This window comes from Coturnix japonica, chromosome 10, assembly GCF_054131305.1.
Source record: "Coturnix japonica strain WE chromosome 10, WE-NBRP24, whole genome shotgun sequence".
NCBI lineage: Eukaryota > Metazoa > Chordata > Aves > Galliformes > Phasianidae > Coturnix > Coturnix japonica.
This window is the reverse complement of record NC_140672.1, coordinates 3,916,119-3,939,067: the sequence shown is the minus strand read 5'-3', so window position 1 is coordinate 3,939,067 and position 22,949 is coordinate 3,916,119. Positions and strand designations below refer to the sequence as shown.

Genomic DNA, 22,949 nt, shown 5'->3' with positions numbered 1-22,949 from the left:
GTCCACACACAGCCCTGAGAAAGCAGCAGAGGACAAGAGGGTGTTTGTACAAAACCAGCGTGTTTATTGCTCACTGCTCTTACAAAGGGGTGGGGAACAGCCCATCCATCACACCTGAGTGCTACAAACACACACACTGTGGCCTGGAAGCGCATGGGAATGGAGGCTGCTGCTCCCAGGGCAGCACTGTAAGTGGGAACACTCCCCCAGCTGAATAGGGGTAGGGATAATGTATGCTTTATAAAAGGAAATCAGTAGTCATCTGCAATATTCAACACATCTAAAACTGGAGCTGTTTCTTTTCCATAGAATCACATCTAAAAACTGCACGTTCGTTGCCCTACACCACCACCCTGTAAATATTGCTAACATGCACAATGAAGTATAAAAAACTTATTAGAAGGCACCGTTTTCAGCATAGTTTTAGTTCACACGTACAGCTTTAAGTACAATTAAGGACATCCTGGGTTACTTTGTGATGTGAGTTCCCCCCTCTGGAACCCGCATTGGCAAACACAAAGCAGAGCCAAGAAATGGCAGAGCTTGACCCGAGTGGGACACAATAGGAACAGGGAACATCTTGGGATGGACAGAAGACCCCCATGGACAATGGTGATAGCCTAGCTGACATCTGGAGTTTATTAGTGTTGTAAATCTTAGTCTATGTTTATGGGAAACCACAGGAGTTCAAGTATTTTATTACTGCAAATGCAAACTCTCTCTATATATTTATATATGTATATACAGAAGATAAGGGTTTTTTTTGGCAATACTATGGGGGGATCTTTGCAGAGCAAGTTTGTACTCAGTGGCCAGCACAAAGTGAAAAAGCCAAGCACACCTTCCAGGGTCGTTCTCCCCACTTTAATAAGTCTGTGCAAGAGACTATTTGTCTCCAGCATCAGTTTCTACCCACAGCACAGCCGTGACACCAAGTGCTGAGCACTCCTTTTGGGAGCTGGATTAAACCTGGTTTAGCAGTGGCACAGAAACCGATGGCAGCCTGACCTGCTGCAATAAGCCTATGTAAGCATCCTGACTGACACTAGCAAAGGTTGAAGATCAGGTGGCAACACTGCATTAGGCAACAGGCTCCTGCTTAAAGTGCTCTGAGAAGCTCAGCTGGTCTCAGCAGATTCACATTATTTGCTTCTCAGTGTTCTGCAAGGATTTCTTCAGAGTCTTTAGGTCCGAATTAAAACCTAGAGCTAAAAACTCCATTTGTTTTAACCAGAAAATGGCCACGTCTTCTCGTACCTTTGTTTTCCTTACACCTTTATGGCATTAGTGGAAGTTAGTACAAGATTCTCACTTAGCAACTCACGATAACTAATTTAAGATCATTAAATTAATGTTCACGTAGCTTAGTGTCAGTCAGCATGAAATTAAGAATTTAAGTGCATTATTACACATCAATAAACATATGTACATGCATAAACATGTTTAGAATATATTCATCTTTCTCTGATAGAGTACACTGATACCTTGATTCCACTTGTGCCATTTACGTGTAAATGGGTAATGGGTTCCAGTCCATGCAAACTAAGTTTAAATTAACTAGCCAGATTTCCTTGGTTTGAACATGGTATGGACTACTTTAACTCTTCACCGTACGTTTAGAAAGACAACAAATAACTTCATTTTTAGGGCTCATTGCAGAAATGGGGAAACTTAAAGCAAGTCCTGAGCGCTGTACTTAGAAGGGTTATTCAACTGCAGACTGCTGCACTTCCAGCTGTGCAGCCCTGCTGCAGTGTAACAGAGCCACAACACTCAGATCTAACAACAGGTTTGATGTTTTCTGTTCCTGTAGCTTTGGTAGAGGTATTTGTTTGAAGGTTTACATTCCTCGTTTCAACATCTCTTTTGCCTTCTCCATGGCAGCAGAAGGAAGGCTTTCCGGGATTACCATGGGCCACTCGATGCAAGAAGGACAAATGCAATTTCAGCTTTGCTTCAGTGAACAGGTCAGCTCATGTGAAGGTCCCAAAGAAGTCAAAAGCTATTTGGGGGGCAAAGGTGCTGGTCGAGAAGGAAAGTAATGTCCCTGAGGTACAGATTTCTGCTGTGATGGAGGAGGTCCCTGAGGTACAGATTTCTGCTGGGGAGGAGGCGGCCTATGGTAAAGACAGACAAGTTGCCATGAGTCCACATGACATCATCTAAAATGCACCGACACTACCCAAAATGCACACAGCAAAGCAGCCCTCTCTTCCTCTTGCTTTGCACTAGCACAGACCAAACCCACTGTCACAGATTCTCCCCTTGCAGAACGCTCAGCTGCCACTCAGGCTCACTTCCAACACCCCATGGTCAAATTCTGCTGCCCTCAGGGCCCACTATAGCATAAAACAAATCCTAAGGACAAATGTGCTTTTATTCCAAGCCTTGAATCAAAGGAGAAACTCCTTTCACTAAAAGGTCAGTTCTGCTCATAATATTTGATGAAATATCCCAATACTTACAAAGATAAAGGCAACAACAAGCCATATACATCACAACAATTGGTTCCTTTACTTGCAGTAACTCATACTAACCTTGCAGGCAGCTTCTGTGGCTGCATGGCCTGGTACTGCGGAGATGGATAGTAGGACTGGTGGTACGCCTGCTGATGATGCTGGTTAATGGGGTAGGATGGCACAGGATAGGTATTTGGCTCCATGGCCTATGGATAAAACACAACAAGAACACACACAGATTTGCACTTAAGAGAATTAAATTTGTTCCATTATTGAGGTGATATTTGAGATCACCTGCAAACAGACCTGGAAATGACAGTTGTTATTTCCTTCTAAGCACATCAGTAGAAAAAATACTGAGGAGCTTTTGAACCCATTTAGGAAATATTGCTTCTATTTCCCTCTTAACAAAGAGTAAGCCTGATTCTCAGGAGTGAAAAAATAGCTTTGAGGCCTCTATTAGTACAGTAACAACGTAAACTGTACTCATCAGTTACTTTAGATACAAATAGAAACAGATAGAGCAAGTAATTCCTACCATGGGTACACCTCTGGAAGGGTAAGGCATGCCATGTGGAACACCTCTGTGAGGGAAATCTCTTGGCTCTGCTTCTGTTCTAGGAGGTGGTGAGTGAAGTGACCTGAAACCCAAGAGATGTTACCTAGGTGAGCACATAACCTTGACAGGACGAACAAGTAGGCTACGAATCCAAGTGCTTCTTACATGCAAGATGGATTTAGAACACCCCAGCAAATACCAAACGTCAGGAGGATGGTTTTTGCCACATGTCTAAGAAACAACATAATCCTTTTCCTGTTTAGGGCTATGACAGCTTTATTTTTGCCTCTGCACCCAAAAAAACATAAAACCCATCACCAAAGACATGACAACAAACATAAAGGTAACAATAAAGTTTTCTGCTCCCACTATAATAAATTGATCTATTTTTTCTGCCATTGCCCAGAGCAATTGACATGCATCATTTGGTGCAGCTGTCTTTGCTTGACAGCTTGGGAATGGAATATATCTCCATACTTTGGCAATGGCTTATGTAAAGAAATGTCTAAGGACTACTTCAAAAGGGCAGAAGAGAAGGTGAAGAGGAGACCATACTTACGAATGACAACGTGACATTAACCTTCTGAACCATCGTTTCAGTCGGTCTCTCCTTGCAAATGCCAAAGCAGCAGCTATAAGGAGCGGTAGGACCAGGAAAAAAAATACCAGCAGCCCATTTCTCAATGAGTTGTCTTTGTCTGTTAGGGACAAAAGGATGGAGAGAAAGAAAGTATTGAGTATATTGAATATTGAATATCTTGTTGTAGCATCTATTAGGATTGGTTCTATCACAAGCTTCCATTCTCTGTGGCAGAAATATCTAAAGAATCTATTAAGACTGCAAGATGTTGGCACAATTATCTAGTCTGATCATCCCACTATAGTGGGACTCTCCCCTCTGTTACTGCATTAACACAATATCTAGCTTCCCTCGAAATCCACACCACCTCATGAAAAAGGGTCTTCAGGTTCATTCTGCCACCCTATTCCTCTAAGAGACGACATCAGCCCCTTCTTTATATATTCCACAAACTCATTGCAGAAGTCTTCTCCAACGTAAAGGTTCCTCTTTCGTCTTCAAACTATCAGTGAGAAAAGTGTCACAGCCTTTCACTTTGTTCTCCCTGCATGAATTGTGCTGCCCCAGGCACCACTCTCCCCATGTAAACCCACACATGTATCGTCTATGTGCACAGATACAGCATCTTGCTGTGTCAAACACTGGCCTAGCACCTATTTCTCAGGAGGGGAAAAAATTCCATGAAGCAAAGACAAGATTTCCTCCCCCACCCCATCTCTTCCCTCCACCAAAAAAAAGCAAACCAAAAGCCTGCATAATGATGCAGTGTCACAAACCTCTGTCTCTCCCCGTTTCTTTATGGTGTATCTGTCTTCTATACCGTAAGATGTTTGGGGCAGGGGCTACACTTGTATTTACTACCAAACGAAGCATGCTGTCTGCACTCAAACAATAAACATTAATAAAATAGTGACTTGGGCTAGAGCAATGCATGTCGACATGTTGGCCAGCTGACAGTGCTGCAGGTGCACATGCAGATATCAGAACAGGGTAGTACCCATCTCTGCCACCACTGCTAGGAGTCCATCCTTACAGAGATGCCTGTTGACATCCATGAATTTGAACCTGTATCCTCAGCCAAATTTCATGTTTTGTTTGGATCTAAGATTAGAAAGGACTTCAATGATCAGCTTAGATACAAAGAAGCCCAATATGATCTTGGTCCAAAGTGGCAGAAATTACCTGAAGAAAGTTAAAACAGGCCAGTTTCTCTAAAGATCTCCAGCATCCCAGAAGAAAGAAGTGCAACACCTCAAGCTCAAAACCCTGGCTAGGATTGCTAGCAGGTGAAACCTGGTGAAGAGCCAACCACCAGCACCTCAGCCACCAGAACTGAGCTGCTTCAAAGCAATAGGCACTCTGCTCTCAGCCCAGCACCGCTCCTAGCAATACAGACCCACAGCCCCAGAGCTGCCTTTGTATTACTTGCCATTATAGGGAGGTCCACTGTCAATACTCCCTCCATAGCCTTTAGTATTGCAGAAAGGAGGGGCCCAGCCTGGCTCACAGTGACAGTTCCGGTTGTTGTTGCACACCTACATGTAAACAACACACACAAAAGTTAAAAGAACACGAGAACAGAACAAAATGTGGCACTCATAACTTTTAACAAAGATGTCAGGGGAATATGTCATACAGAAATAGGTTTTGTTACATAAAAGCTTAGAGACTCAGCGTTCATTCCAAGTGGGTTATCACTTACCCCATGTCCATGACACTGCTTTTCAACATCACAGTCATAGTTCAGAACAGAAGCACTCACACACTGGAAGTGCCTGCAGACCTAGGGGAGTTAAGAGATGCATGTTAACCAAATGAGATGACTTTGTAACCAAAATAGCCCTTCTTCTACCTGCTCACTGTTCCCACACTGATGGTTCTGCTGCTGCTCTGCTCTCACTGACCCCAAGACAAGTCACATACCCCTCCATGTTAAACCTCAGCTCCACAGGAACACAGCTCTTCTACAAAAATCACTTTTGTCTTGTTAATTACCTTTCCATTATCACATTTGGTGCCTTCATTCACCATTCCTGGATCAGGGACATCAGAGCCCAGCTGGAAATCTACACCCCAACAAGTGGTGCCATCACTGGGAGTCTGGATAATGGCAGGCTTAATTCCAAAGACAGGCATAGTTTCCACGTTTTCACATTGCAGCTTCCCACACATGGCATTCCTACAACATCAACATACAAATTCTGATGCTTTTTCCTGTATGTGAAGAGGTGATCAGTGATGGGAAACGTAGTACAAATTCTCCCTGCCATAGCCCCAAATTTAAGGCAAGAATACCCTGAGGCAACAGCTTCAAACTCAGTTACAGAAGAACTGTCTGAACATTCAAACTCATTTCAAATATTACAGGCAAGAGTTGAGCCCAGACAACCTAAAACAAAACCCACAAATGCAGAAGTGTGGAGGCTTTGTGTCACACACTAACAGCATCAGAATTTAGAGTAAAACAGGTCTTTTCTAAGCTATCTCATAGTGGTTTCCGAATGATGTAAGCACTGCCACTAAGGTTAGATTAAAGCACAATGCCACTCTCCCACTGATTCTGCTACAAAACCCCAACTTAATACTATGGCATCCAAATCAAATTGTCAGTCACACCGTTAGGGACTTTCCAATGCATCAGGTTCAACTCACCAGCTGGAACATTTCTTGTAGTCATGGCCATGGTAACCACAGTTGCCAAATCTGTCACCCTTGGAATTCACTCGAACAAAACAAATGTTGGGGGCAGCTTTGGCTTCTGAAAACAACAGCAGAGGAACCAGGTTAAACGGAGACAGAAACATCTCACATCATCACATTTCCGTTCTCCAGCCCAATTATCCTATGTTTAACAATTTTCCATGCAAAACAGATAGCTCATGAGCTTGATCAAAATGATAAAGAGTGAAAATGCCAGCACTACAAAGTTCCAAGTAAAAAAAAGAGTCACTTATCAAGTGGTACAATAGACTGGATGTTATTTCCACAATCCCTATAAGCCAGAAGCCCAATTGTAATGCTCAGTGCAAGAAAACTACTACTTGAATCACCGGCACAGTGTTAATTGTAACAAAAGACATGCAAAGGCAAAGCCATAAATACCACTGCTCCAAATTCTTTGTGTTGTTACAGGAAAACAACTGCATATTTTAAATAACCTTAGTGTTTTCTTTTAACTACATCTGCTAGGAAAACAGTAACACTGTGTTCTTCCTCACTTGAGCCAAATATATCCTGGCACTGTGCATCGTAGTACTGGCAGACGCCGTTGTAGCAGTATGCTTCCTCATTGTGGCAGGGGTGGCCATTCTGAACAGTGAAGTCAGGTTGGCAGAACTGGGATGTGCCATTGCAGTACTCTGGAAGGTCACACTCGTTGTTACTCTCGCGACACTCAGTTCCACCAGGAAGAATCTAAAGAGGCAGTTGAGGGAGAAACTGTATCAGAAAATACAAACCTCAAAGCAGAGAGCAGTGCTCCCAGCCCACAGTGTGCCCTCAACAAGAAAGGCTTGGACCTGCTGCCCTCTGTGGGTGCTGGATGATGCTCCCCAGCACAGTAAGAGCTGCTGCTCCCACATATGCACTGACAAGGCCAACACTTTCCTTTCCTAAACCAGTGAAGTGCACTCCCAAATAATAAGTTTCAGTCTTACCCGACAGTTCTTACAGCAGTCTCCATAAGCACATTCAGCAGAGGATCGGAGCCGACATGTACCTGGTTCACAGCAAGGATCACTTTCACATTCCTGAAAGCAGAAGTTCTATGAAGGTCAGGAAATCACACCTGCATCTACACGGAGATTGCTCCTCAGTGAGCATGCAAGGAGACTCAGTCAGCGTTTGTAAAACATGGCAAACTGCAAACCTTTGGTGACCCACAGTCACATTCCTCCCCCATGTCCACCAGCTTGTTTCCACAGTAAGGGATGCTATAGGTTTCATCAGGCCTGGGAACATTAAGCAGGCAGCTTCCCCCTTTGTTGAGGGTCAGCTTCTCAAAGTCTTCTGCACTGCAGCTGCTGAAGTTCCTTGATCCTCTGTAACAGAGAACATGAGAAGATTTCTACATCAAATCAATCCCTCAGGTTATAGAACAAGCACAATGCTTGCTATCCCACTACTAAGCACATACAAAAGGAAAAGCTTCCTGTGTCCTCAGTTACTTACGATGCTCCAGAGCTCATAATGCAACTGCTTGCTCCGCAATGACAGACCCTTTCATCATCATGGTTCATCCCCAGGTTATGTCCCAGCTCATGAGCCATAATTGAAGCAAACATCTGGATACTGATTTTTCCAAACTGCACAAGAGCAAAACAGAGAAAAATAGTGGGCAGTCTATACTGAGAATTCTTTCTAAATGCCAAAAATAACTGTTCACTTAAATGCCAAAAAGATGATTCTGTTACTCTGTTACATTAATGTACAGCAGGGGTGTTTAAAACGTCAGCAGGGAAATCCTGTCACCTCCTCACGAGTGCCACTCCAGCTGTGTTTTATATTAAAGATTCTGCTCTTCCAGGAAGGCACTTCTTCTTTCTTTAAATCTTGTTCATACTCACAGTATTATTAAAGATATCTCACCACATTAATGCCTCCTGCGTGGCTCTTGGAGCACACTGTTCCAACATAGGCCATTCCAGCTGTTCCACCAAACCCCTTCTTCCTACGGTCATTAAGAGAAAAACAGAATCATTCCAACCACACAGACACACAATGTCATGTATCAGAGCTCACACCCTGTTGTTTGTTTCTAGATAGCAAATGCAGAAACAGCTTTTGCTCCACTCAGATGCAATGCTCAGCACGAGGCTTAAACTCTTTTCATGTGAAAAAGCCCAACATTACAAGTCTGAGCAGTGTACAATCCTTACAAAGGATTATCTGATTACAAGCTGTCCACAATACAAAACATAACATTGTAGGAAGTGTGGGCCAAGAAAACTAATTATTTAGGAATGCATCTGCCTGAAAAAGTGCTGAATTCATAGACCAGAGATACCTTCTTATAATGCTTAAATTGGCATGGAAGGTTTTTATGTAAAACACGGCAGATTGCACTGGATTCTGTGCTGAAAGTGAGCAGCCATTCCTGACACTGAGGCAAGGCTAAGCAGACAGGAATAGAATAAGCTTCTTAAAATCAAAGGGAAGGAACCTCAACTCACAGAACAAACTGGGCACTGTCGTGCCTCCGGCGCAAAACAAGGTTCTTCTCTCGCCACTGCACAAAGTTTGCCAGCACATCACCAGCACCTCCATCTGTGCTAATGATGTTCTCATACTTCCAAATCTCGAGGCCAACCAGCACGACGTGGATGTTCAACATTATGTACATCTGGGGAATTAAAAATAAGGAGAAATATTTCTGAAGAGCTTCAAAGAAGGACAAGTGGTTTTGTGTTATGCATCTTACTGTGAAAACTTACTAATTTATTAAACAATTCAAATAATCAGGATGCATTTTCCCAGTGATTTTGATTAGCAAAAGGATCAATGATTGAAAAGTCACACTGAGAATTAAATGGGAGTGATAGTGTATTTATAACTTACACTGTCAAGATAGTTTGCTAATTGCACCATATGTTCCCTTACTTCTGTTTCACTTTTCCCAAAGTCTTCAAACTGCAAGACAAAGAAACTCAGTCATGAAAAGCAGATAAAGACAAGGCTTAGCAAAATGAATCAAGAATTTGCAGACTTGTAACTGAAGTCATTCTTGCCAGGCTCTGAATGTTCTGCTTAGAATACATGAGGTTGAATCCCTGCCTGGAAGACACTCATCAGGAAAACAGCATCTTCATTGCTATTACTCAGCTGCTCAATAATCCAAAAGAAAACACGAGAGGAAGCTTTTGCCATATGTTTTCCATCCATTACTAAACTCTTTGCTGATAGAACCTCTCCACGTCTGACAGCTTTTTGTTTTCCAGAGGCGTACCATATAGGACATGTTTGTTCAGTTACAGGCTAGTGTAATACATTTGCATAATCTTGGCTAAAGCGTGGCTGTCTTTCAACAATCCATTTGGAAGTAACGGAGACTGGCAGCTTTTCAACTCATCTCCTGGGGAGAAGGAAGAGAAAGCAACCCACAATCCGAGCCATACCTTTTCTTTATCCACAACTATGAATAGCTCCACATATCTTGTTTGATGTAGGATGGCTCTTTTATTCTGTGGAAAGAAGTTTTAGGCAATTTCATGTTTACTAATTCAGGTGTAAACAGCAACAAAAAAAATATACTGTCATATTTCACTTGATACAACAAGTGGCTTAAGGGACACACCCAAAGCATACTGCCAAGATCTAAACAAGCCAAAACCAAGAAGAGTAGTGCAAAGCAATGACAATTTCCCTATGAGCATTTTATTCTAAAACTGAGCTATACAAGGACTTCCAGCGTCAACCAAACGCCAGCCGCCTTTCGGTTTGTTTTTGAATGTTTCTATAGTCCTGCTTTTCCTGTGACATTAAAGGCCAGCCTTTAAACAACAATGGAGATCTTCACATCAATCTGTTCTTCTGATTATTAGGAGAATGGAATAAACAACACAATATGCTGCTGGCTTCTGATGTCATACTTTGGTAACGAGCTTCTCCAATGAAGCTCCAATGTTCCTGCCCTTAAAAGCCCTCAAATGCTCTGCCAATGAGAAATCTCATTGGCCACTGACCTCTCACTGCTGTGTGCAGAAGCAGAAATTGCAACCACGTTGTTGAGGCAATAGAGCTTTCCAGCAGCACTGAAAACCCAGTGGATCAGAAACCTTTAGGTATGTGTTAAGCCCCTAAGAAATCTGATAAGCTGCTGCCATATTCTTAGCTGAACATTCATGAAATCCATTATAGGGGACTGGAGAACACAGTGGTGCACTTACTCGTAGCAGCTGAGTCATACTAGGATGGTGATTTTCTCCTGTATGTTCCCCCTCTTCATGGCCTTCGGTGGTTACTCCACACATTGAGGGCTCCTTCTTCACATTATCCAATGAATACAGGATGTGTTCAGAGCCAGAGGATGAATCCATGGGCTCAATCCCATAGGTGACATTCCCTATTGTCACCAAACCCCTAAGACACGTTAGTGTGCAGAGAATTCTTGCATTAGACACAGGATAGTTATGCAGGTTTTTACAGTAAAACAAAACAACAGTTATTCTTTGATAACTAAAGACACTGCAGTAAAACCACACAAAAGCATAAGCTATCACAGTTGGTCCCTGTCAGTAATTCCCATCTGGTTGAACAGTAGTTAAAAACAGCAAGAATTTTGTTTCATGTTCAGTGAGCTGTGAGACCCACGTGACAGCTACAACAAAGGGTAAGTTTGCTACCTGAGCCCCGAGCAAGTGCTGACAGCAACAACAGAGTCCGGGATCCCCTCCACATATCCCTGGTAATGGCAGTGATCCTACACAGGAAAACAAAGGCACATTACACACATGTTCCATACATATCTGTACATCCAGTGATCTCTGATCACATAACTGCTGTCTGCCACTGACCAGCAGTAGTTGCAACTCAAGTGCATATGTTTGTAGTTAAAGACACCAGACATCCTGTATCTGTCTGCAGCTTTTAACCTTCCCATGGCTCTAGCAAAATGTAACAGCATTTCCTCCTCTAGCACGCATCTAAGCTACTTCACTAACAGAACTTCTACACGAGAAGTTAACCAAGAGGTCAGGCATACAGGGAGACAGGGATTCAGTCTGAATCCTGCTCTGTATAACATCTACTCCTCACAACTTGATAGGACCGATTAGATTTGAACTAGAAATCCCCCTCACTGACTCATTCTACCTGAAGCTGGACTCAGAGCTGACCCTGCTGTAACACTGACAAGCAGGGCTCAGAAGCATTATCTAGCAACTGGATTTCTTAGCCTGACATTAAGCTATCCTGCTCTGAACTGCTGCCCTTCACCCCACCTCAAATATTCTCAGGCCAGCCCCTCCCTGCAGACTTGAGCCAAATTATCATTCAGACTTCAATAAAAACCATTGGGAGAGCATCTGGCTTGTCTGCAGCCTCCTGCTAACAAGGAGAAGGCCAACATCTGCTGTCCTCACCACAGCACTGCGCTGCCTGAACATCTCAGTCGCACAATAGGTCCCTCATCAGCCCTGAAAGGCACAATACTTCAATTCTGTCCTCTGCATTAGACACTCTGAGAACTAAACGAGATCATAATACACTGAAAAGGCATTCAATATTCTCTTGCAGCTGTGTTTTTAAGTGTTACCATAGGGGTCAGGTAAATTACATTGCCTGTGCTTTTGGCAGTTAATGCTAGGGCACATAATAACTCTTCAAGGTCACTGAGACTTCTGTGATCTTGTGCAGAAAAGGCTTTTTCTCTCTTATTTATTTTATTTTTTCAACAGGGAGGAAATAGTTGGCTCAGGTGCTCTGTTTTCAAACACAAGACCTTACAAATCACGTGACTAATGCTCCCCTTTCAAAGGCACAATGTTGATTTGTAAGAGCAGTGAAGCCATTAGAAATATTCTCATGCTTTTTGCAGCTCACAAGCTGCTATTAATTCTTACCCTACAGAAGCAATCACATTTTCAAAGGCAGCAAGCAGTCTGCTTGCACAGAAAAAGAGAGCTGCAAACATATTCAGTGGATTAACTGCAATGCTATGCAAGTAGGAAAGAAATCCTACCTGGACATCTGGGTATTCAGATTGCAACTTCCCCTCCTTATTATAGGTATAAACTGTAAAATCTTTGGGTAGCAAATCTCTGCAAGGTAAAGGACAGAGAAGAATAAATACCAGAGGAATCCCAGGAACTGACCATGATGCTATAGCAGGACAGTAGGACAATCCTAACCAAGACTCTCCTTAATGTATAAATCAAAATTAAATGATGAAACCTTCAAATGAAAATACTCAAAAACTAACAGAGAAATTGTGGATTCCTGCAGCAAAATCCCAGATATGAGGATGGTGGAACAGTATTACAAGGGAAATAGCCTGATAGATGTTTACTTGCTGTTACTGCAAGTATCCCATTAAAAATTAAAAGCAAGATGGACAACGTATTCTCTGTAAATTATAGATATTACGACCTGGGAGATAAAATCAGCTTCCTCATTGGTCTTGTGCTACTGAGACTGAGATAAAAATGAAACAAACAAAACCCAGAGGAAAGCAAAAATATTTACTTGAAATATAGCTCAGTTTGTTTATTTTTAGATGTGAAAAGGAAGAATCGTTTCAACGATTCTCCAGGTCCCCTTTGAGCAAACTACTGCTTCCTTCTCTGAGAAGGATCACAGGGTTCAGTTCAACATTTCTGGTCAATAGCCAAGACTGTGTGACTGGATTCACTTTCACTGAGTTTCTCTGCAGATTTCTCACACTTAGGTTGTGACTGCCCTTCTCATAAAGAACCTCAGCCCCAAAACTAGCATGCTACCTGCCAGCTTCTTACTTAGACACGACAGATGGAGTTTAAAAATCAAGAAATTCATCACTTACTTGTTCTTTTCCAGATGGATCGTGTGTTCTTTTCCTTCTATCTTAATAGAATATGACACCTCGTCCTGAATGTGAAGATAAAAGACTGTTAAAGGTCCCTTCCAGCACAAAGCAAGCTAGGATTCTGCACATCACTTCCACACATGGAAGCTTCCTGACTTGTGTAGACTGACTTTCCCTGTTAGATCTTGGTGGTTTCACTTCAGCAGAATTAAGCATGTGTGGGTGAGCCTGAAGCCTATTTTATAACTGTTCCTACCTCCAGAATCTGGCATTTCTTGAGTAGCTGGGGAACAGTCCCATAAATGAAGCTATTTCAAAATAGTTTTGTGGTTTTCACATTCCTTGTTTATAAGACTTCCACAGATAAACTGTGAGTTACAGCTGGAAAGGACAATATTGTTTTATTACTAAATACAGTGAGCTGGCTCCACATAACATGGAAGGATACCAGTTGCTAAGTGGGTAAGCTGAATTACCTGAGCTCCACATTAAATATCATGGCAAGAGCACTACTAATGCTACTAACGACTGCAATACACCTTCAGATTTTTTTTTTAATATTAAATTCTGCCAAGATTTGTGACTAAAACAGTTGGCCTAATCCAAATACCTTGAGGTGTGCAGCCCTTGGTTTGTCATTACAGCAAAACAACACAGGCTGGAAAGTACCTCTGAGGCATCCAACCACTGCTCAAAGCAGGACCAGGCAGCTCAGGGCTTCTTCCAGTCACTTCCTCAGCATCTCCCAAGTTAATAATTTCACTTGTGCTTAACACTAAATTAAGTGCTTAACAGCTCTAATACCTGCCTTTTATACTCAGATGAAAGATCCTTTGTTGCAGCTTGTAACCTCTGCAGCAAGGAAGTGTCTCCCAGAACTTAGCTGGAAGAGGATGCTAGATGGGGTGTCTTTTGTAAGGAGGGATACTTATTTGCTGCAAGATGACTTGGGTGATTTGTTTGGTTGTGAGAACTTAAGGTTGATTTTTAATAGACTTAGTTAGGAAGAAGACACTGAACTGAAGGCATTTGTAACCCAGTACCTGTGTTGAGGAGACATTGGAGGTCTCTCGCCGCTCTCTTCCTAACTTCTGTGGGATTATAACTTCATAGGAAGACAATTGAGAAATCTCCTGGAAACCTAGAAGGCAAAAGAGAATTGTGACCACCAATTTTAGTCTGGCCAAAGAAACAAACAACCAGAAGAATGAGGCAGAGGGGAGAAAATGCCACGGGCAAGTCCCATCTCATATTCCATCTCCTTTCATTAGCAGAAATCAGAGCACCTAAAGCAGGTCAGCACAGATAACTTGCTCAAGGGCACACAGAAGGACGGGTCCAAATCCAGGACTCTGAGCTGCAGAACACCAGCCCTGCCTGCAGCCTCCCCTGTCTCCCCCGGGGCTCCAGCAGTGCTCAGCTCCCAGCCAGCCCCACAGAGCTCTGTGCTGCACCCTCAGCTCTGCACATCTCGCCAAGCTGCTGACAGAGCCAGCGCTCCTTGTGTTCTTAGAGAGCACTTACAGACCTCATAAAAAGCACCGAGGCAGAACAAATGCAAGCAAGCAGCCTTTTGCAGATTCCTTCATAAATTATTTGCATGTGCAACAGACAGATCACTTGACTCAACAACAACAACAACAAAAGAGACACCACTTTCTGCAAGTTCTGCACAGGCATGTAAACAATAACAAATTGCACACACTAATCACTTTCCCCATCAACATGCTGCTGCCTGGAGCTGCTCCCTGGGCCGCCCGGCACAGGATTAGCAGCAGCGCTTCTCCTAGCTCATAGCAATGGAATCAGTGAGCTCATCAGGAGAGCTCGAGCTGCTGGGCCCAGGGGCAGGGAATAGCTGTGCTCCTTGGCACCGTCATGTGCCTGTCGTGGTTTTATTTTTGTGGAAGCAGAAGCAGGCAGATCGCTCAGAGAATGCAGAGGTATTGCAGTACAACCATCTGTAACACAGCAATCCTGTCACACGGGTGTAGGCTGGATTTCTTCTCAAGAAATGAAAACCACGGGACACATACTGCAGTAAAATTCTCATTAATTATTGTGGTTGCTGGAGGGGAAAGAAGTATACAAAATAATCAGAGAAACTTCCTGAAAATAGCCCTTACGTTCAGAGGCCACAGAAAGTACAGTGTCAGAACCTCCTTGGCCTAAGCACAACACAGGGAAGGGCCACTTCCTTCCCAGATGACCCATCACACCATGTGTTCTAGTATGGCACTGCTCTCCATTTCCAGGCACACATCTCAGCTCACGTCCTGCCCCAGACCATTGCACAGCGCTGCTCTGCAGTGCTCCAGCCCCACTGCATTTATCACAGGGACAGAACCACTGGCCCCAGTCCCCCCTCACCCTCACCACCCCCCCCCCCAGCAGCTGGGAGAGTGAATCATCCAGCAAAGCAGTGGGAGGGATTTCTGGGAACAGCAGCTCTCAGAGGCACAGCAGGATGGGCAAATCACTTCCAGCTCTCAGAGCATCCTGACACCTCTCCTCCAGCTTTCTGTCCTCCCCCACTTCACCACCACCACGCTGTAGACCTTAACATGGGTACAATGCCTTCCTTGTGCAATAAACTCACCAGCAATACCCGCAGGAAGATGCCACCCTCCAGGATGGATGGACGGATGCTGCCCATGAGAATCCATCCACACCTTTGTGTACAAAGACAACTCACTTCATAGCAATTTGTTCTCCATGCAGAAGTAACAGCAAAAAACAAACCCAGATATTCAGCTGGTTCGTATGTTTGAAGATTTCACATTGTGTTCTCCCAATATAAGCTTTTCTTTTTAAGCTTTTACCCCTTTGACTGTTGAAAAATCTTACTGTAGTGTAATGAGCACGGCTCCTGTGCACGGTAGTTTGCAATAACCTTCATGCACTGCTCTTTGTGCCATATACCTGGGAGCCCATTGCTTATCATCTCATCCTATTTCCAAGAAGGAAGAAGCAACTATACCACTGTATTTATCTTGTCTCATTAAAGACTGCCTTAATTACCAGGCAACTGGGAAGAAATGAATCACCTTCCCTCCCCGCCCCAGACCTGCAGTGAGAACTTTGTGAGTGGGAGCAGGAAAACCCTCCGAACAAGCCATGTTAGGGTTCTTCAGACACTGAGGTCAGACATCAGGCCCTTACCCTGACAGGTAAGATCTGTATTCAGAGGTTAGGCAGCATCCCCACCTTCACAGACCATGACATGCCTGCTGGCTCACTTACAGCAATACAGCTACAGTCGCCTACACCAACACTTCACCCCATTCATCACCTTTCTATTAGTGTAACTCCTTCCCAGGCCTGTTACAGGGAGATCAGATAGACACCCCTCATCAGTAGGAAAAATAAACAAACAGAAGTTTCATCTGCCAGCTTTGGTACCACGGAACAGTCCCACTGCACAAACCCAAACTCCAGCACTCCAGGGAGCCTGCATGCACCCAGCTCACACCCACCTGCTGCTCTGAGGAAGAGCAGGAGGAAGGCTGAAGCTGTTTTAAAGGTTTGGTCAGACTTCCTATGCTTCATGAAAGACGACTTTGTGTATTTATTTACCTCCACATGTTTATTTTTTTCCCACACCGAGGAGCAAGGCTGATTCACTGGCAGCTTAAACTACTACTCTAAGGCTCATTTCCTCTCCTGCCCATACACTCCTGCACCCCATTCATAATGTGCAGACAATTACTTCCACCTCAGAAAGGCATTTTGCAGCTGTCCTTCCAAAGCTGCACCTTACTGCTGGACATTACCTGGACCATCAATCCTATGTGACTGCAAATTCAATAAGCATTCTCTGTATTCCATTATCAGGAACCACAAAGGACTTTGCCAGGCAGTTTCAGGAGAGACCCGAGTGATCAGGAACACAGATGTCCTTGCAGAATGACATTCAGTCATCGATCACTTGTGTGGTGCACTCCAGCCCATTATGTGCTGGGGAAGGCAGGTCTCCTTGTGTTCAGAAGGTAGGAAAAGATGACCAGCTGTCACGGCAAGAGAAGCACATTCACCCACTTGATGAAATATTTGCTTAGCATTAAACCAGACAAGAATAATTAACGTAACTTCTCCTCACATTTTACTGGGGGTGCTGGAAGTTAAAGAGGATATCGAGCACTTCTGTGGTAATATTTGCTGGAATGCTCTCATGTCCCTCATACTGATGCTGTAAGTGCTTCCTGTCTAGACTCCTACTACTTCTTCTGCCCTCTCCACAGCCAAACTGATCAGTCTGCAGGACAGCAGCTACTCTTGGTCTGCCAGAAGAACCACTGCTCTTGTTTCCTGGTATCACCACTAACACCCTCTGTCACAGCACTTCACTTTGCAGAGGAACAGAGCAAAGCCACACCACGGTGCCAAATGTCAGAACCCACCCAGACACCCTTTTTCTCAGGCTGGGGGCCCAGCAGATCCCTGCCCTCCCACCCATGCTGCTCCCAGGGCCCACTCACTTCCTCCAGATCTCCATCTCTCTCTCTGGATGTCAGCTCCCTTCACAGAAGTTCATGGGAATGCATCTGCTCAGAAATGTTTGGTCTCCAAAGGAAACCACACAGCACACATTCAATCACAGAACTCAGTAGAGTTGAGCTAATAAACTTCCTTCTTTTTACTTTATCTTAAGCAATGAGAACGTTCAAGACAGGCAATAACTACAAAGCTATGCTTCAGGCTTCCTTCTGCCAAAAACAAGAAGCAAAGCCGCTGTCTATGGCAATGCTGCTTTGGTTCTCTATGAATTTACAGAGCCGAAGGCTGAGGTCTTCCACAGACACAAAGAGGAGGGGAAAAGCTGCATGACACGCAACCCCTTACAGCTACCTGTCACTCTACCAATTACATTAATTCAGGAATTTTCAATTAGCAGTTTCCGGCAACACCCCATTAGTGCCTCATATCTCACCTCATTGGGGAGCACCCACAGCACTCACATCCCAACCCAAGAAGCTGGAGGTGTCCGGATGCGCTGAAGCAGGTGACTTGTTTCTCCCCTCCCATCTGAGGTCAGACGTGAGACAAAGGTCTATTATCCTTTGTCACAGACTGAAGATGACTGGCTGGTATAGAGCTGTCAGAGCAGCACTGCCTACACACCACCAGTAACACTGCTGACCCACAGCTCCTCCTGTCCCAGCAGGGATGGAAGCACCAACCCAACAGCAGCCCATGGTACACGCAGGCACCCATGGGTGCAGCACCTGGGGCCGCAGGGCCAGCCAACAGCCACCTTCCAAGCCAGTTAAAACAGCGTGCAGGGTGCCAAGTGAGCACAGCTGAGCCACTCAGAGCATTATTTCTCAGCATGAAGCATCACTATTAGCTTCAGACAAGCTTCCTCCGTTATGAAGTCCTGACAATAAAACTATGCATTCATGACCAGCACGAGTTTAACACACTGCAGGTACTCTTTCCATAGAAAGAGCACAACAGATATTTCAGCCTATCATCTACATGGACCATCAGGATCAGCATCCTTGAAGCCCACAGCAGAGCACCATCTGAATTCACTACAAGTCCATAAAGAGAGCACAGTGTCAACTCACTAAAAGCCTATAAACAGAGCACGGTGTCAACACATTGCACCATGTTGCACTTGAGATCCTGCACAGGGAGCAGCTGCCTGGAGGGACCTGATGCCCTCAACTGCACCTGTGCATGAAGAGCAGGGGCAGCCCAGCTCCCCATCACTCTAAATGCAGTGCAGACACCACAGCTGTACCATGCAGGACAGCACAAGCATCCTTCTGGGCACCAGTGCTGTTGTATCCCCTGCTCACCCAGTGTTACTGGGAGGGCTGTGACCACGCTGCCCATCCGGGTCCAGGATTCCTCACGGTCCAGCATTCACCTGCACAGTTGGAGCATAAACGTGCATCCCTCCCAAGCGGCACAAAGTGACGGCAGGCAGCCGTGCACACCCCACCAGCTCAGCCCCCCACTCCAGGCTTCCCACCACAAAGGCCCCGCCGTCCCTCGGGCCGCACCGCACGGCCCAATAACGACAGGACCCGCAGCGCTGTCACCCCCCGGCCACACCGGGGCCGGGCACGGAGAAAAGCGGGGTCCGCGCATCGCCCCGGCCCGCAGAGGCCGCCCCCGGCCCGCTCCGCTCCGCTCCACCCCAGGGCCGCGTCCCGCACTCACCCGCGGGGCCCGGCAGCGCGGGCACGGCTAAAAACAGCAGCAGGAGGAGGAGGCAGAGGCAGCTCCGCGCTGCCAACGCCATCGTGCCCCACGTCGGCCCCGCGCTGCCCGTTCGGCTCTCGGAGCGGGCAGAGCGCCGGGCTTATGCAGCCGGGCCGGGGCCTGCGCCGCACCGCCCCCGGGCGGGGCCGCTCCGCCCGCCGGCAGCACCACGGACAAGGGGCGGCCGCCGGGGGCACCGCCCGCTGCTCGGGATGCGGTTGGATCCCAATGAAACCCCCGGGTGAGGGTTTAGAGGCGGCCGGAGCAATGTGTGCATGGAAGGAGCGGCCCAAAGGCTGCAGGACATCGGGGCAGGGGGATGTGAGAGGTGGGGGAGCTTTACAAAAGCACAACACGATGGAGAGCTCCGGGCCTTTGGCATGGGGTCCCGCTAGGAACGGGAATGGTGATGACACAGCTAGGCCCCAAACCAGCTTATGTGTGACATGACTGGGTAGTAAATCTGCAGGAGATGTAAATGTTCTATGCTTAGCTCAGCAGCACGAAGCCTTCAGCTGGCTGTGTGATGGCACCAATGTGTCTAAGGGCTGCCCCACAGCAGCACAGCTTGACCCATTTCATAAGAGAAAAAACAATCACCTGCATTGCAGCGTGAAGCACATGGAGATAAAGCTTCACATGAGCACACACTGATCTCACATGATACAGGTGAGTAAGGGAAATAAACTCCAGAATAAAACAACGTCAGAGTTTACTGCCATCCGCTCTTAGCATCACATCTGTGACCTGCCTCTTAATGCACAGCCATGCGTTAAACACGTCTCCAAAACACAGAGCACGGTGCCTTCCTCTGAGCGGAGGCAGCATAAACAACATGTGATAAATTAGTCACGTCACTGAGCAGGTTGTGGAGAAGCTGCAGTGTAGTAGACAGTGTGTGGTGTAGTATAAACAGCGTATGCCCGCACACACCCACACTCTCACGGGTCTGGCTGCTATCTATGGTGCTTTAAAAGTGGCTTTTGAATGCAGCTGGTGCAAGCCTCCTTTGGCCTAATGATGAAGAAACAGGAGGAGGCTTAAACTGCTATTGCTGCAGTGAACAGTTAAGGCCTCAACTGTTAAGGAGTTAAGGAGTGGGGCCACTTGGCCCTTCACATTCTAGAAATCTAAAGCCATTTTTTTTTCCAGAGTAAGGAAAACAACTGTAAGGAAAACAACTTCTGACTCGGGGTTCTTTCCTTGGAGCCTCTATCAAGCAGATAACCTCCTGTTCCTGTAGGACAGAGGAAACAACTCCGTTTCCTGAAGCCAGTTTTACTTACTCTAATGGACCACAGCACAAAGCTAGAGAGAAAGCCAGCACAATAAGTAACATAATTCTGTAAGGTAAGGTCATTTTATTCCAGCCTGATGTTAGGAAAAACACCATGTGAGATACAGGATGTACATCTTCAACCCTCACAGAAGTTGTGCATGACTTCTGAGTCAGGTAATACCTGATGCTGCTCATAAGCCAGGCTTATATATTACCTGAGGTACAGAAGGCTTCCCAGGGATTATGATCTTATCACAGATCACACAGCTATCACTGTGCATTGTACAAATAACACACAAACGTGAATCACACCGTGAAAAAGTGGTTCCTGCCTGAGGGGCATGAGATTCCCAGCCTTGCATTTAGCAAGAGCTGCACACATCTCCTTTGACTTGTTCACCACCACTGCCCCAGCCCTGCAATACAGAAACACACCTCAAAGCCCCAAACTGCATAAACAAACCAGAAAGGAGATGGAAAGGATTTTAACCACACGCTTTGGGCCAAATGTGAACCTGCCAGCTCTGGAATCAGTCTTGTCTATATGGATACCTGTGGGCCCACCAAGCCTTTGGGGGCTGGATAACAGATGCTGCAGTCCTGTGCTCAGAGAGCAAGGGAATGGGAGAGGACACAGATCAAACTCCCCAAATGAGCTGTGCCATTTGTCAGTTATTTCCATAATTCTTTGCAAGAACAGAAGCTTCCCAGAAACCCTCCTGCTAGGGCTGGGCATTGCAGTCTCTCTCTCTCACTGAAGGACAAACATTTATCTTTGCCTGACTGAAGGCTACAAGGACTCCAAACAGGCTAAATATATAACAGTGCTTTTAAATAGCAAAGTCAGACGTGTCATGTTCTCTCTATAACCTCAGCCCTGCTGCTTCCACATCCTCTCCACATGCCATGTACGTGGCATTTGTTTATAAACACCGCATAGAAAACAGATTAAGGACTCTGGATGCAGTCAGGACTTCCTTGACATCACCAGCAACAATCCAGCTGGCTTAGGAAGCACACTCCTTAACACTGCTTGAGTGATCGCTGGCTGACTGGCACCTACAAACATTGGTAATGGCTCTGTTTCCCAAATACATTCTTATCCAATTACATGCTTTGCCCAGCTGCCAACTGGAGTTAATGAACAGCACATACCTGCCTCAAAGCGTGCTTGGCATTTCCAATCTAAAGACCTCAAAGCACTGAGGAGCGAGGTCAAGTTTCATATTCCTCTGCAGAAGGAAACTGAGGGAAAAAGAGAGCAGAACATTTAGAGGGTGAATAGCAGGATCTCCATCTCCAACTCTCTACCTTTATACTGCTGAGCACTCTTCAGTTTATCCCCACATTTCATTCAGATAACCCTTAAGGAGTGATTTCTACAGCTCTGAGTATAACAGACAAGGGCCTAAGGGGTCTCCCAATGGCAGCCTCTCTGTACAAGGAGCACCGGGAGCTGGGATACAGATTCCACCAGCTGACTGCCTCAGATGCTTTCCTATTAACAGGAAGCACACTGAAAGCAATGGGTCCCCATTTATCTTTGAGACATTTCCAAAGCCACACCCCAATGAGTTCACAGGTGTCTTACACAACCCTTAACATATTGATAGAGCCACTTGGAAGCCTCTGTCTTGGCTGTGGCTAAGACAGTTATTTTTCCTCCAGTAGCTGCAACAGCACCATGTATTAGATAGGGAGAATAACATTGATAACACATTGATATTTTAGATGTTGCAGAGCAGAGCTTACGCTCATTAAAGGGCATTTCAGCTCCCTGCACTGCCCTGCCAATGAGAGGGTGGGGGTATGCAAGGAGTTGGGAGGGGGCAGAACTGGAACAGGCCTTGCTTCTCCTCATAAACAGCTACAGCACGCACCTTGGGGAACACTCCTACCACAGCACACACCCACAAGCCAAGAAGGACAGGCCCCACAGGCCCCACAGGCCCCACAGGCCCCACAGGCCCCACAGGCCCCACAGGCCCCACAGGCCCCACAGGCCCCACAGGCCCCACAGGCCCCACAGGCCCCACAGGCCCCACAGGCCCCACAGGCCCCACAGGCCCCACAGGCCCCACAGGCCCCACAGGCCCCACAGGCCCCACAGGCCCCACAGGCCCCACAGGCCCCACAGGCCCCACAGGCCCCACAGGCCCCACAGGCCCCACAGGCCCCACACGAAGCCTCCCCAACCCTCACGCCGCCGCGGCCGCTTTAAAAGGAGCGGGCTCCTCCCTCGTCCCGCCCCTGTTCTTTTCCGATTGGCTGCCGCTCCGCCGGAAGCGATCAATCACATCCGGGCCTTTTATACACTTCCGCATTGCTATACCTCCTTCCGATTGGTTACCGGCGACGTT

General features: G+C 45.9%; 1 protein-coding gene across 2 annotated transcripts; it reads right to left on the bottom strand.

Annotated features, from left to right (window-relative positions):
* Positions 1-41: 41 nt before the first annotated feature.
* On the bottom strand, positions 42-22,812 carry ADAM9 (ADAM metallopeptidase domain 9). 2 transcript variants are annotated; one of them, XM_085510530.1, is made up of 23 exons: positions 22,342-22,812; positions 21,745-21,834; positions 14,141-14,238; positions 13,095-13,159; positions 12,276-12,354; positions 10,939-11,015; positions 10,483-10,675; positions 9,712-9,777; positions 9,155-9,226; positions 8,770-8,939; positions 8,186-8,267; positions 7,769-7,902; positions 7,467-7,638; positions 7,255-7,347; positions 6,817-7,012; positions 6,251-6,356; positions 5,594-5,777; positions 5,301-5,381; positions 5,028-5,133; positions 3,578-3,716; positions 2,998-3,100; positions 2,538-2,665; positions 42-2,117 (listed from the first exon to the last, which is right to left on the bottom strand). In XM_085510530.1, exons 7-23 carry the CDS (start codon positions 10,630-10,632, stop codon positions 2,003-2,005), a joined length of 2,097 nt encoding a protein of 698 aa, XP_085366656.1. In that variant the 5' UTR covers positions 10,633-10,675; positions 10,939-11,015; positions 12,276-12,354; positions 13,095-13,159; positions 14,141-14,238; positions 21,745-21,834; positions 22,342-22,812; the 3' UTR covers positions 42-2,002. The 2 variants fall into 2 exon arrangements, with proteins under 2 accessions (XP_085366656.1, XP_015738633.2); XM_015883147.3 differs by lacking the exons at positions 21,745-21,834; positions 22,342-22,812 and adding an exon at positions 19,269-19,448.
* Between the last annotated feature and the right edge of the window lie 137 nt (positions 22,813-22,949).